Source organism: Desmodus rotundus, chromosome 3 (genome assembly GCF_022682495.2).
Source record: "Desmodus rotundus isolate HL8 chromosome 3, HLdesRot8A.1, whole genome shotgun sequence".
Taxonomy (NCBI): domain Eukaryota; kingdom Metazoa; phylum Chordata; class Mammalia; order Chiroptera; family Phyllostomidae; genus Desmodus; species Desmodus rotundus.
Window position 1 is genome coordinate 13,442,928 of NC_071389.1, and position 13,420 is coordinate 13,456,347.

General features: G+C 60.1%; 1 protein-coding gene across 1 annotated transcript in view; it reads left to right on the top strand.

Annotated features, from left to right (window-relative positions):
• EPHA8 (EPH receptor A8) overlaps positions 1-13,201 on the top strand; it is a 31,383-nt gene extending 18,182 nt beyond the window's left edge. The window contains exons 4-17 of the mRNA XM_053920496.2: positions 678-833; positions 2,194-2,529; positions 5,753-5,877; positions 5,958-6,120; positions 7,323-7,416; positions 8,656-8,723; positions 9,563-9,727; positions 9,915-10,100; positions 10,378-10,439; positions 10,956-11,165; positions 12,029-12,178; positions 12,268-12,458; positions 12,726-12,899; positions 13,035-13,201. Of these exons, the coding sequence (XP_053776471.1) occupies positions 678-833; positions 2,194-2,529; positions 5,753-5,877; positions 5,958-6,120; positions 7,323-7,416; positions 8,656-8,723; positions 9,563-9,727; positions 9,915-10,100; positions 10,378-10,439; positions 10,956-11,165; positions 12,029-12,178; positions 12,268-12,458; positions 12,726-12,899; positions 13,035-13,149 (2,195 nt within the window). The 3' untranslated portion in view covers positions 13,150-13,201. The remainder of the gene's footprint in view (positions 1-677; positions 834-2,193; positions 2,530-5,752; positions 5,878-5,957; positions 6,121-7,322; positions 7,417-8,655; positions 8,724-9,562; positions 9,728-9,914; positions 10,101-10,377; positions 10,440-10,955; positions 11,166-12,028; positions 12,179-12,267; positions 12,459-12,725; positions 12,900-13,034) is intronic.
• Positions 13,202-13,420: the final 219 nt, after the last annotated feature.

The window sequence follows — 13,420 nt, forward strand, 5'->3', positions numbered from 1 at the left end:
CAGGGCTGGAGGCCGCTGAGGTCGTCCAGACGAGAGATGAGGCAGAGGCTGCAGGGAGGGCCACATGGGAGACAAGTCCATCCTGGCCGCAGTGACAGAGGGGCCGGGGGCTGCAGTTCCTAAATGCTCAGCATTGCAGGAGGAGCTCGTTAAACACGGACGCCCAGCCTCACCCCTCTCCCCCACACTTCTGTCTCTTACCAGCCTGTGCCTCTTTTCCAGCTTCTGCCCACTCTCATTCCCTCTCCCGCTTTCCCGTCCCACCCAAGGGACATCCTGGGGGGTGGGTGTCCCTTTGATTCGTAGCCTTTTGGCCCCTGTCTCTGCGGCTGGTGTCTCACTCAAGGCCAGTGTCCTGGGAAGGACAGGATGAGGCTGGAGGCAGGCCCTGGTGGGAGGGGCGGTTACAGCAGGGGCTTGTCCCTGTGCCGACTTCGGGGCTGGCACTCAGGTGTCAGGGGCCCAGCCTCAGCTCTGCGTTCGGCTTGGTGTGCAACCTTGTGCAAGTCACAGGTGCTCTCTGTGTGTGAATCCGTCCCTCACCAGTGAAGGCAGGACCGGGTGCTGCTAAAGGTCTGCACCTCCATCCCTCAGAGGGACCCCCAGGAAGCCCTGGGTCAGAGCGGGAGCTGTCCCGAGACCTGCTGGCTTACCCACAGCCCCCTTCTCTTCCACAGCCTGTGAGCTGGGCTTCTACAAGTCAGCCCCCGGGGACCAGCTCTGTGCCCGCTGCCCTCCCCACAGCCACTCGGCGGCCCCTGCCACCCAGGCCTGCCGCTGTGACCTCAGCTACTACCGCGCAGCCCTAGACCCACCATCGGCAGCCTGCACCCGTGAGTACCACCCCTGGACCCCAGAACCCATGTGTGTAAGGGATGCTTAGGGGTGTGTGCACACGTGTGTGTATGTGTGCTCATCTGGGTACCTGCAGGGGGCTCCTAACCTCAGTCCCAGTGGAGCTTGAACGAGCACACCTTGAGCTCAGCGCATGCACTCCTGGCCCTGCAGGGGAAGTGTGCACCTGGCACGCGGTGGTTGTGCGTGTGTGTGCCTGGGTAGCTGAGGGGGCTCCGCGGGCGTCCTGCCTACAGGGCTGCGAGACTGTCTGGACTTTCTGCTGACAAGGCTCCTCCATTGCCTCCTGTCCCCTAGTGTGAAGGGGCCTCTCACCTTTCTGTCCCAACTGGAGAGGGACCACAGCCAGCTCAGCCAGCCCTGAGCTGATCCCCATCTTTCCCTCCCCCACCTCCAACACCACCCAGCCCCAGGCCCCGTGCACATGGCGAGTGAGGGCCCAAGTGCCTTCATACCACGCAGGTGCACATGCGTGCGTACACGCTCCCTCCACCGTTCTGCCCAGGCCGTGCATTTCCCCAGGTGGGGCCTGCGGGGACGGAAGGGATGGCTGAGTGACATTTACACTCCGCTGACTGGACTCTGCTTTCTCCCCAGTTTCACAGCGCAGGTTCTAGAAATCGTAAGACCGGGCTTTTAGTTTCTCCTTTCCCTCAGGTTCTAAGATTCTCTAGCATTCTGAGATTCTACAGTTACGTTTCCTTAAGATCGAAGACTGCCTTGCTGGGACTCTGAGAGTTGGAATTCTGAGGCCCAGGGGTCTTCACAGCCCCCACCCCAGGCCCTCCTGACCCAAATCCCCTTGCCCAGGGACCTGCCCCTGCCCCACCCCTCTCTCCAAGGCCCAGACAGGGGCTCTCACCTTGGGGGAGGGAAGGGCTGGGGTCACCCGCTGGGCTTCCGGGGCCTCCACTCTGCTCTAGGCAAGTGCTCAGTGGTATTGACATTAACTTCAGCACAGGGGGTGAAGGACGGGAGGGGGGCCCAAATGACCAGGCATTTCATACCCTGGGTGGCTGTGGGGCACCCCCAGAGCCGTGCTGTCTCCCTCCCGCTCTGATGAAAACTTCGGGAGCACAAGCCCCAGGAGCCCTGTGGCCCAGCAGAGGAAGGAGCCTTAGCTTTCTGTGCCCAGACTACGACGCCCTGGTCCTGGTCCAATGTCAGGGACGCTGCCTCCGCCCTTGGGGAGCTGCCGAAGGGTAGAGTAGGTGTGCCCTTACCCTTAGGGAGCCCCACATATCATGGGGGAGCCAGAGACCTTCTGTGGTCCGGTGGGGGAAACTGGGCCACCCGAGTAAATACCCTCCACCCCACTTGTCATTCTGTGCTCCCCAGGGCCACCCTCGGCACCAGTGAATCTGATCTCCAGTGTGAATGGGACATCTGTGACCCTGGAGTGGGCCCCTCCCCTGGATCCGGGCGGCCGCAGCGACATCACCTACAATGCCGTGTGCCGCCGCTGCCCCTGGGCATTGGGCCACTGCGAGAAGTGTGGGAGCGGTACCCGCTTTGTGCCCCAGCAGACGAGCCTGGTGCGGGCCAGCCTGCTGGTGGCCAACCTGCTGGCCCACATGAACTACTCCTTCTGGATCGAGGCCGTCAACGGCGTGTCGGACCTGAGCCCCGAGCCCCGGCGGGCCGCGGTGGTCAACATCACCACGAACCAGGCAGGTAGGCGGAGACGCTCCGTCCCCCAGCTTCCTGGACCCCTCGCCCTCCCAGGTGCTGCCACTGGCCTCGCCGTGGCCTTGAGCTAGTGCCCGCCTCTCTGGCCCTGCCCTCCTCACCAGGACCTGGAGCTGCAGGCTTGCTTAGCTACATGGGTCACCTCCTGTGACCCAGAAAGCACAGAGGCAGGTGACCGTGGCCATCACAGGCCTGGGCTCCAGAGCTTTCCCTCGTTGCCTCTGTTTCTCCCCTGGTGCACCGGCATGCCTAGCGCCTGCCGCCATCTTTCCTGAACGCCCTTACCAGGGCCCGTGGCTAGGAGTCCACTTTTATCCCCAAGTTTATGTCACCAACATAGGTCTGTCCCCTGAGGTCCAGCTAGCTGCCCACTCCCATCTCCACTCGGATGTGTGTTAGTCAAACAAGCCCCCAAACTTGCCCTCCATCTTAGGAAATGGCACCACCATTCATGGGGTTACTCAAGCCCCAAACCCTCGACTCTCTCTCTGTGCTGCCACGTCCACCCACCAGCTGGCCCCACTGGGTCTCCACACTCAGTCTCCCCACCAGCTCCGTCCGTCTTAGTCAGCTCGGGCTGCCGGAACTAAACACCGTAGGCTGGTGGCTTCAACCACAGGAATTGACGGCTCACAGTTCTAGAGGCCAGAAGTCCAAGATCAAGGTGCTGGCTGACGTGGTTCCTGGTGAGAACCCTCTTCCTGGTTGCAGATGGTGGTGTCCTTGCTATGTCCCCACATGGCAGAGAGAGAGAGAGCGAGGGAGCGAGCTCTCTGGTCTCTTCTTATAAAGGCACTAATCCCAACATAAGGCCCCCACCCCATGCCCTCCTCTGAACCTAATTACCTCCCTGGGGTCCCAGCTCCAGCGATCTCATTGGGGGTTAGGGCTTCAGTATGCTAATTTGTTGGGAGGGGAGACACAATTATATCCATAGCACTGTCCATGTCCCCATCACATGTTGCCTGGACAACCACAGGAGCCGCTCCCACCTTGTCTCATGATTGGTTCTCACACCACATCCTGGATGAACTTTAAAAATGTGAGAGGTTCCCTTTTCTCCACATCTTCTTCAATACGTATTTCTTGTCTTATTGATAATACCCATTCTAACAGTTTTGAGGTGGTATCTTATCGCGGTTTTAGTTTGCATTTCCCTTATAACTAGTGATGTTGAGCATCTTTTCATATATCTGTTGGCCATCTACCTTACGTCTTCTTTGGAGAATTGTCTGCTTAGGTCCTCTGTCCATTTTTTAATCAGACAGTTTGTTTTTCTGTTGTTGAGTTGTATGAGTTCTTTATGTATATTGGCTATTAACCCCTTATCGGAGGTATCAATTTGCAAATATCTTCTCCTGGTTGGTTGGATAACTAAATTTATATAATGTTATTCACCAATGTTACCCCAATAAGTTTAATTTAAAAAAGAAGAAAAAAGGTGAGACCAGGTCATACGTGAGCCCTTTGACAATTTCAGCCTGAGCTCACACTCCGTTCAGACCCTCCCACGGGGCCTGCACCCCGCCTGCCTCTCCAGCCTCGCCCCACCCACTCTGGCCTGGCTCACTCCCTTTCAGCCACACTGGCCTCCACTTCCCTTCCTTGAACACAGCAAGCCCTTCCCCTCCCTGGGCCTTGGCCTTGCTTCTCCATCACAGTGACACACTCCTCCCTGTGATGTCGCCATGGCTGGCTCCTCGGCTCATTTGGTGTCCCCACCTCAGGGAGGCCTACCCTGGCCAGCCCAGCTAAGATGGCCCCCCCACCCCATTCCCTTCTGGCCCCTGTGGGCGGTCCTTCCCATCACTGCTCCCTCTTCAGAGCTCTCATGGCACTTCACCAAATGGTCCAGGTTTGTCCTCAGAGACCCCTTGCTCCTCCCCCTGCCCTCACCTCTTCTCCGCAACCCCCCTTTTCCTGAAGCCCTCTCTGATGCCCCACCCGGTGCCCTCCCACCTTGGAGCCCATCCCCTTCTACCCACCGTGTGTCTGCCCCACTCACACCTCTTGCCTGGGAAATTTCTTCCTCTTTCAGAGGCATTAGTGTTCCTGGCTCTGTGTGTGTCCCTTCCATCCAGTGGTCTCATCAGGGCCTCACCTCTTCCTGGCAGGGGGAGCCTGCTGGGTTGCTAGCTTAGCCACCCTCTGGATGGGGAAGCTGCCTCCGTGGTGCCCCAGCTAGCAAGAGGGGGCTGGGCTGTGCATCGTACCCAAGCCCCAGGCTGTGGGGTCACCTGTGTACCACACCCTCCAACTTAACTCTGGAGTTGCTTCTTAATTTTCCATGTCAAAGTCATCCACATTTATTGGGCACCTACTGTGTGTGATGCCCACCTTCAGGGGACTCCCAGGCCTGCCAGGAGATAAGATGCCCAGATACGAGGCAGATGGGGGACACAGGAGATGCAGGGCTGAGCAGAGGAGGAAGAGGAGGCCTGCAAGGAGATGGAGGAGGGAGTGGGGGTTGCACCCCTGCAGGCACTTCCCTGTTGGCTGTGGCTGGGTCTCCATCTGACACTTTGCAGCAGACCCACTCCGGGATAACTGCACTGGACACTGGAGGGAGGGAAGAAATGGGTGGATGAGGGAATGGTCGGATCAGTCCATGAGTGACAGGTGAATGGGCATCTTAGTGTGACTGCAAGAATACTTGAGCTCAAGTGGGCTGGGCTCAGCTCCTGTCCTTTCCCTAGTTGTCCAGAGTACCCCTGGTCACTCCTCCAAACCCAGCAGCAAGGGTACGGGTTCCTTCCATTCATGCCTCCCTTCCTTCTCCTCTCCTTCCTCCTTCCTTGAGCTCCTGAGAGCTGCTCCACCGAGGGCTGGGGTGGGAGACTTGGAGGCAGAGACATCAGTGATGGGGCCCCAGGGTGGACAGGAGTGGCTGCTTGCTGGGGTGGTGGGGTCCTGTACTCCCAGTGGAGGGGGCTGGCCAGAGAGGAGGAGGAGGAGGCAGTGGAAGCTGGGGCCCTCCAGTCCTGTCTGGGTCAAGCCAAGCCCAGCATCGCAGACCAGAGGCAGGCCATGCAGAGCCTGGGTGACTGACCAGGGTGGCAGCCTACGATTTGCCAGGAGGGCTGGCAGGGGCTGGCTCTCCTGGGGCCGAGGCAGGACAGCCAGCAAGCTGAGCATGCAGGGCCTGGGACAGAGGCCAGCCCTGATGATCATCACCCATCTATCTAAGCAAGACTGCCTCCTTCCCTAGCCCCGTCCCAGGTGGTAGTGATCCGCCAGGAGTGGGCAGGCCAGACCAGCGTCTCCCTGCTGTGGCAGGAGCCTGAACAGCCCAACGGCATCATCCTGGAGTACGAGATCAAGTACTATGAGAAGGTACCAGCCCTCCGGCAGGGAGGAAGGGGGAAGGGAACCAGGCAGGGGCTCCCTTGGCTTATTGCCTCTCCTGTGGACAGGACAAGGAGATGCAGAGCTACTCCACCCTCAAAGCTGTCACCACCAAGGCCACCGTCTCAGGCCTCAAGCCGGGCACCCGCTATGTGTTCCAGGTCAGAGCCCGCACCTCGGCAGGCTGCGGCCGCTTCAGCCAGGCCATGGAGGTGGAGACCGGGAAACCCCGTGAGTGCAGGGAGCGGGGAGGGCAGGGGAGCTGGGCCAGGCCAGGCGCCCAGCCCTGCAGTCAGAGGAAGGGAACTTGCTGAGCAGGTGCCTGTGCTGGGTTGGCATTTTTACAGCTAAAAATAACTGAGGCTCCAAGAAGGAAAGTGACTTGCCCAAGGCGACTGAGCTGGCCACAGCCCATGTACCCGAGCTTTTGCTGAACATCAACATGATTTGCAGGCATCGTGATGCCCCCTGCTAGCACGATAACCTACCCTCATCCCAGAGGTCCTCCAGTGAGAGGTGGCGTTACCCGCATCCCGTTTTACAGACAAGCAAAATGAGGGTCAGAGCAAGGAAGTGAACTGCCCAAGGTCACCCAGCAGCACAGGATTTGAACCCGGCCAGTTTGGGGGCAAGTTCTGCGCCCCTTCCCTAGTAGCCTGCTGCTCCAGAGCAGTAGTTCTCAGAGGGTATTCTGGAACCCGCACCATCAGCAGCACCTGCGAGCTGTCAGAGATGCTGATTCTCAGAATCAGTAGGTATTATCAAGCGCATAGGGTGCTCCTAAGGCACGTTCAAGCTCGAGCCCTCCCCCGCCCCATCTCCAGCCAGTTGGGGTCTTTTCCTATACTCGGCACCCTCCAGGGGGCGGTGCCATGATGGAAAGGCTCAAGGCTGAGTAATGACCCTGCTCACCTGCACTCCCGTGGTGCTCGTGCGTCTGAAGTGCCCCGGGGTCTGTTACCACACTGAGACTCTCCAGAGAGGGGCCCTGCCCCGCCGCGTCCCATTCACTGTGCGGCTTTGAGTAACGGCCTCAGTTTTCTCTTCTGAAAATGGAAGATAGAGTCTCCCAGGAACGGTTACGGGATGGTTGGCTGGGAATGGAATGTGCAGCCCTCAATGGGCATTTTTTGACTCATGTTACAGGTGAGAAAGCTGAGGCTCAAAGAAATCTAGTGAATCCTACCAGGTCACACACCCCAGGAAGTGGTAGCACCAGGTTGGGAAGCCAGGAAGCCCCAGGCAGTGGGGTCTTGAAGGAGAAGCTTAGGAGAGGCAAGGTGGGGCCAGAGGAAGCAGGTGGCCTGTGTCCTCCCTTTGGGCTGACTCACAGCTGAGGGGGCTTACCCACCAGGCCCAGGGAGGGCCGCCAGAGCCCCAGGCCTGATGCCAAGGCTGAGAGGCAGCCCCACCTCCCCCTGGTTCCCCTGCAGGGCCCCGCTACGACACCAGGACCATCGTTTGGATCTGCCTGACACTCATCACCGGCCTGGTTGTGCTTCTGCTCCTGCTCATCTGCAAGAAGCGGTGGGTGGCCCTGGGCCGCAGGCCCCCCGAGCCCCTCCCTGGAGCGCTGTGTCTCCTGCCTGTGCTGGGGGCTGGCAGATGCACCTGTTCTTCTTTCCTCCTTGGAAGGGATGCTTTCCTCTTGCCTCCCATGCCCTGGCCCACCCCCCATTTTTTGTCCGTATCTCTGGCCTCCATCTCTGCCAGCCCCTTTTCTCCAAACAATTTCTAAAGGCTGGAGGACCCCGGCCTCATCCCAGGCCCCTTTCTCCTTCCCTTTGTCCATCTTTTCAAAAGGTCCATCTTTTCTGAGTGACGTTATCAGGGCCCATGGCTTTGAACTCCACTCTCATGCTGGCATCCCCAAACTGGCATCACCAGCGCAGACCTCTCCCCTGAGGTCAGGTGGCCCACTCCTCTCGTGTGTGTTTTAGGCAAACAACCCCCCAAACCTGCACCTCCATGGTCCTCCCCATCTTAGGCACCACCATTCATGGGGTTACTCAAGCCCCAACCCCAGTTGTCATCCTTGACTTTCACATCCACCCACGGCCAGTCCCACTGGGTGTCGCTTCCACACCCACCTCCATCTCATTTAACCCCAGTGCTGGTCCAGTGATGTAGAGGCTCTGGCCTTGTTTTGCAGGTCAGTGAATCAGAGATCAGAGAGGTTAGGCCACCTGCCAAACAGATGCCAGAACTGGGACTTGAACCCAGTCTGTCAAGGCAAACCACTGTGCTTAGTCACTGTCCTATCTCCCCCTCCATTCCAGTGGGGGTGGAGAGGGGACAGTGCACTTGTGATCCTGAGGCAGCGAGATGGGATCCCAGGCAGCGAGAATCCAAAGGCTCATCCAACAGGTGGAGAAACTGAGGCCCAGGGAAGGGAAGGAGCTTGCCAAGATTACACAGCAGAGCTGGCCTTAGAAGCCTCGTCTCTCAACCCTTCTGCCAGGGACAGTTTCATATAAAATCTGGCCAATACCCACAGAATTTGCCGGGAGAGCCAAGTGGACTCAACTTTGCAAATTATGAAGGGTTTATAAACGTCAAGGATGTCACCATCTAGCTGAGTTGAGAGCCTGAGGATGGGGTCTCCCTACCATCCTCAGCAGGGACAGAGGCTGGGGTGTCAGGTGCTGCCCTGAAAGGGGAAGGGGACAAGGGGGGATGAGTCCTGGCTTTTCCCTGAATGGGGTCAGGGCTGGGCCCAGGGAGGTGTGACCTCGGGCAGAGTGTGCCCATCCTCCATCCTCACAGGCACTGCGGCTACAGCAAGGCCTTCCAGGACTCAGACGAGGAGAAGATGCACTATCAGAACGGGCAGGGTGAGTGCAGGGGCCCTGGGGCCGGAGGGCAGAGAGGAGGTCACGGGGGCGGGGGGGACCAGTGCTGGTCTGGGAGTGGGAAGGAGAAGGTGCCCTCAGAAAAGACCAGAGCCCCAGAGGTGCACAGCAGGGTGTCACAGAGGCCTGAGACCCCGAAGGTGCAGCCCGCTTCCCCTTTTGCGGGTCCACAGACCCTGCTGAGGATGCCAGGGACCCTCTTCCCAGGGAAATGCACAAATGCGTGCACTCACCCCCAATTTTGCATCCGAGTTTAGGGAGGTTCACATGTTCTTGGACAAGGACCCCTGATAGAGTTTTTTCAGGACTCTGCAGAGACCCCAGAAAACAAGGCAAATATGGGGGTGCCTACCTCCATATCCCACTTTTGGGCCCATCTACACATTTGTGCCAGTCACGGCACTGATTCCCATTGAGCCAGAACACCGCAGCCTCAGAATCCTTCTTAACACCGTTGTCTAGAAAACCGCTTTCAACCAGTCTAAGTTGGCACTTGCAGTGAAATCCTTTTGCTGTGTTCCTTCCTACCCCAGAACAATTTAGAATGATCTTAGGACTCTAGAAGTGACCCTATAAAGTGACAGACATGCTCCAAACTCACTGGAGACCCCAAAGGCCCCGAGAGAGTCAAGAGCTACTCCACAGAGACCCTACTTTCACATGGCAAGCACTTATTGGACACCCAGTGTTTGTCGCCATATCCTGAGATTCCCAGAGATGGTCTTCACCCTACCTACCCCCAGACCTGTCCAGACCCACGGGATGCTGGGAGGAAAAGTCCCCCGGACCCCACTGAGGGTCCTTCTGCCCTGGCCCCTCAGCACCTCCACCTGTCTTCCTGCCCCTGCACCACCCCCCGGGGAAGATCCTTGAGCCCCAGTTCTATGCAGAACCCCACACCTACGAGGAGCCAGGCCAGGTGGGCCGTGGTTTCACCAGAGAGATTGAGGCCTCCAGGATCCACATTGAGAAAATCATCGGCTCTGGTGAGCCTGGGGGTTGTGAGGGTGGGGACAACACGGAGGGGCACCCGGGGCAGAGGGAGAGGGGGACCGAGGAGCCTGGTGTGGCCGGGGACACTGTGGTGTGTGGCGCTGGGGGGGCGCGGGGGTCCTGGGCTGAAGGAGGAGGGTCCCGCTGCCCACCCCGTGCCTGCCCCACTCGGGTCCACAGGAGAGTCGGGGGAAGTCTGCTACGGGCGGCTGCAGGTGCCGGGGCAGCGGGACATGCCCGTGGCCATCAAGGCCCTCAAAGCCGGCTACACAGAGAGACAGCGGCAGGACTTTCTCAGTGAGGCGTCCATCATGGGTCAGTTTGACCACCCCAATATCATCCGCCTTGAAGGTGTCGTCACTCGTGGTAGGTGCCAGGGGGAGGCAGCCTCACCCCACAGGGCCCCTCAGGGTGTCCTGTTGCCTAGGATAGGGCTCTGGGTCCATCCCCATACCGCCCTGCTCTACCTGTCCCCCAGCTCAGTCCCCGGGTGAATTGGTCGGGAAGGGTGCCCAGACCAATTCAGGTTCCCTGGGTCCTCAGCACTGGCCCAGCCCCTGGTGGGGGACATGCTCCTGGGGTATCTGATCAGCAGCCCCAATAGCACCACCAAGAGCCACTGCCTCCCCACCCGCTTCCCCAGGCCGCCTGGCGATGATCGTGACTGAGTACATGGAGAACGGCTCTCTGGACACCTTCCTGAGGGTGCGTGCGTCCCTTCACCGTCCACACGGGCTGGGAGAGGGAAGTGCAGCCTGGGTGTGGGGAGGTGATGTGAGGTCTGCGAACACCCCCAGGAGCCTGGACCCCAGAGCCCTGGGAAAGGGGGAGCCAGGTACAGAGTCATAGCGGTCTCCAGTCAGACAGCCTTCAGCCCCATCAGGTCCCGGTGTGGCATGGAGCTCTGCTGCGCTGCCACAGGCGCAGAGGGCCCCGCCCAGGTGGGAGGCATGGTGGGTGTCCTGGAAACCGCTAGATTCCCAGCCCTCCCTGCCGTTTATTTGCTGGGTACTCTGAGGTCCAGGTCTTAACCTCTCTGGGCCTTCATTTCCCCTGCAAAATGGATGCGCTGTCCTTGCTGCCCCACCTCCCTCTCGGGGTTGGCGAGAGAGGGAATGAGATGGGGGGAGCAAACCTGAACCTGTCACAGGCTTCCCAAGCAGCGAAGCACTTTGCAGCCTGCGAAGAGCCTCCCTGCAGCCCGAGCCATGTCCCCCGCAGACTCACGACGGGCAGTTCACCATCGCGCAGCTGGTGGGCATGCTCAGGGGCGTGGGCGCCGGCATGTGCTACCTCTCAGACCTGGGCTACGTCCACCGCGACCTGGCCGCCCGCAACGTCCTGGTTGATGGCAACCTGGTCTGCAAGGTGTCTGACTTCGGGCTCTCGCGGGTACTGGAGGACGACCCCAATGCCGCCTACACCACCACGGTACGTGGCCCACTCTCCTGTCCGATAGGCCCAGGGAGGGCAAGGTGGCACAGAGGTGACCTTCCCCCCACCTGTCGCTCAGCAAAGTTGCCAATTTCTGGGTTGCCTTCTGCCTGAGGCAAGTCCTGCCTCTTCTCCGCACTCCCGTTTCCCCCTCTGGGAAAGGTAAGCAACCTTGCCTCCCTTCCCTCTATCCCTGAGTGGCTCTGGACCCCAGGGTTGGTCCCCACGACCACTAGCTGGGAGATTTGGGGAAAGTTAGCATCTCTCTGAAACACCTCCTCGACACATCTGCCTCTAAAGTTTGGCTACATACGAGCATTTTCAAAATGCACCTCGTGGGGATTTGGGCATCCCCGGAGGTGCCTTCGGGGCTGCCCTGAAGGGAGAGGCTGAGTGGCGGGGCTCGGCCCCCAGCCCTGCCTCAGTCAGAGCCTTCCCTTTGCCTCTCACCCACAGAGCCTCTGAATAAGGTTCCACTTATTGAAAGGATTTGTGACCCAGTCCCCCCAAAAAAGAGAGAGGAGGCGGAGGGGGAGGAAGAGGAGGAGGCGGAGGGAGAGGGAGAGGAGTGCCCAGCCACGGTCTCAGCTTCGTGCCTCGCTCAGGCACTGACCCCTTGACTGGTATTTACTGAGAATCTCCAAGGCGCCAGGCACTCGCACACTTCCCTACATTCAGTTTGCACAGCAGCTGTCTGTGCTGGGCTCCCTGGTCAGCCGCCCTCCCCAGGCCCCTGGCCCCACTGGATGGCTTAACAGGACCCTGTCAGGAAGGGACCTCCGCCTGGGAAACAGGACTCCGTGTTCAGCTCCCTGGCTCGGGCTGAGGGGACGCTCTCAACAGTCCTGTGTCCTTCGCAGGGAGGGAAGATCCCCATCCGCTGGACAGCCCCTGAGGCCATCGCCTTCCGGACCTTCTCCTCCGCCAGTGACGTGTGGAGTTTCGGTGTGGTCATGTGGGAGGTGCTGGCCTATGGGGAGCGACCCTACTGGAATATGACCAACCGTGATGTGAGTGTGGGGCCCTGGCTGGGCAGAGGTGGCTTGGGGCCTTGGAGGGCGGGCCAGCCTCGAGCCCCACTCTGTGCTCCCTCCCCCAGGTCATCAGCTCCGTGGAGGAGGGGTACCGCCTGCCGGCACCCATGGGCTGCCCCCGCACCCTGCACCAGCTTATGCTCGACTGTTGGCACAAGGACCGGGCTCAGCGGCCTCGCTTTTCCCAGATTGTCAGCATCCTTGATGCACTGACCCGCAGCCCTGAGAGTCTCGGGGCCACAGCCACTGTCAGCAGGTGCCCAGCCCCCACCCCAGCTCTGCCCCAGCCCTCCCAGCTGCCCTCCCAGCATCGCCCTGACTCAGCCCAACCCTAGGACAGCCTTGCCCTGACCCCTGTTCTGCCTGGGCCTTCCTCGGCCCTCTCCTTCCAAGCCTGGGGTTCAGCCCCCCAAACCCTTTGCCCACTGCTGAGCCTGGATGGAGGCCGAGGGCGGCTAGTGCCAGGGTCCTCAAAGAAGGCAGAGGTCCTGGCAGGCCACTCACCAAGGCCCCTGTGCTTCAGGTGTCCAGCCCCTGCCTTTGTCCAGAGCTGCTTTGACCTCCACGGGAGTGGGGGTGGCAGTGGCGGCCTCACTGTGGGGGACTGGCTGGACTCCATCCGCATGGGCCGCTACCGGGACCACTTTGCTGCAGGTGGTTACTCGTCTCTGGGCATGGTGCTTCGAATGAATGCCCAGTAAGTGGTGGTCCCGTGGGGGCTGGGCAGGGGAGGGGGCGGGGGCCAGCGGCAGCTCCAGGGGTTGAGTACGTCCCTGTGCCCATGGCTCTCAGCCCCCGGGCCAGTCAGGCCAGCACCACCCTCTTTTTACAGGGACGTGCGTGCCCTGGGCATCACCCTCATGGGCCATCAGAAGAAGATCCTGGGCAGCATCCAGACCATGAGGGCCCAGCTCACCATCACCCAGGGGCCCCACCGGCACCTCTGACCAATCCATGCCAGCCCTGGGTCCTGCCAGCTGTCAGAGGACTTGCAGGGGTGGCTGGTGGTTCGGGCAGCGCCAGGCCTCAGCCCCTGCTCCTTGGCTGCCTTCCTGTCAGGTGCCCATGAGGCCGAGGACTGCCCCCCAGGGCCTGGAGCTGTCAGGGTCAGACCACCTGCAGAGGGACCATTGGTGCCCAGCATGGCTGGGACCTCTGGCCCCAGGGAAGGGGTCCTTCTCTTTCCCAGACTCAGGGGCCTCAACGCCACTGAGCCCA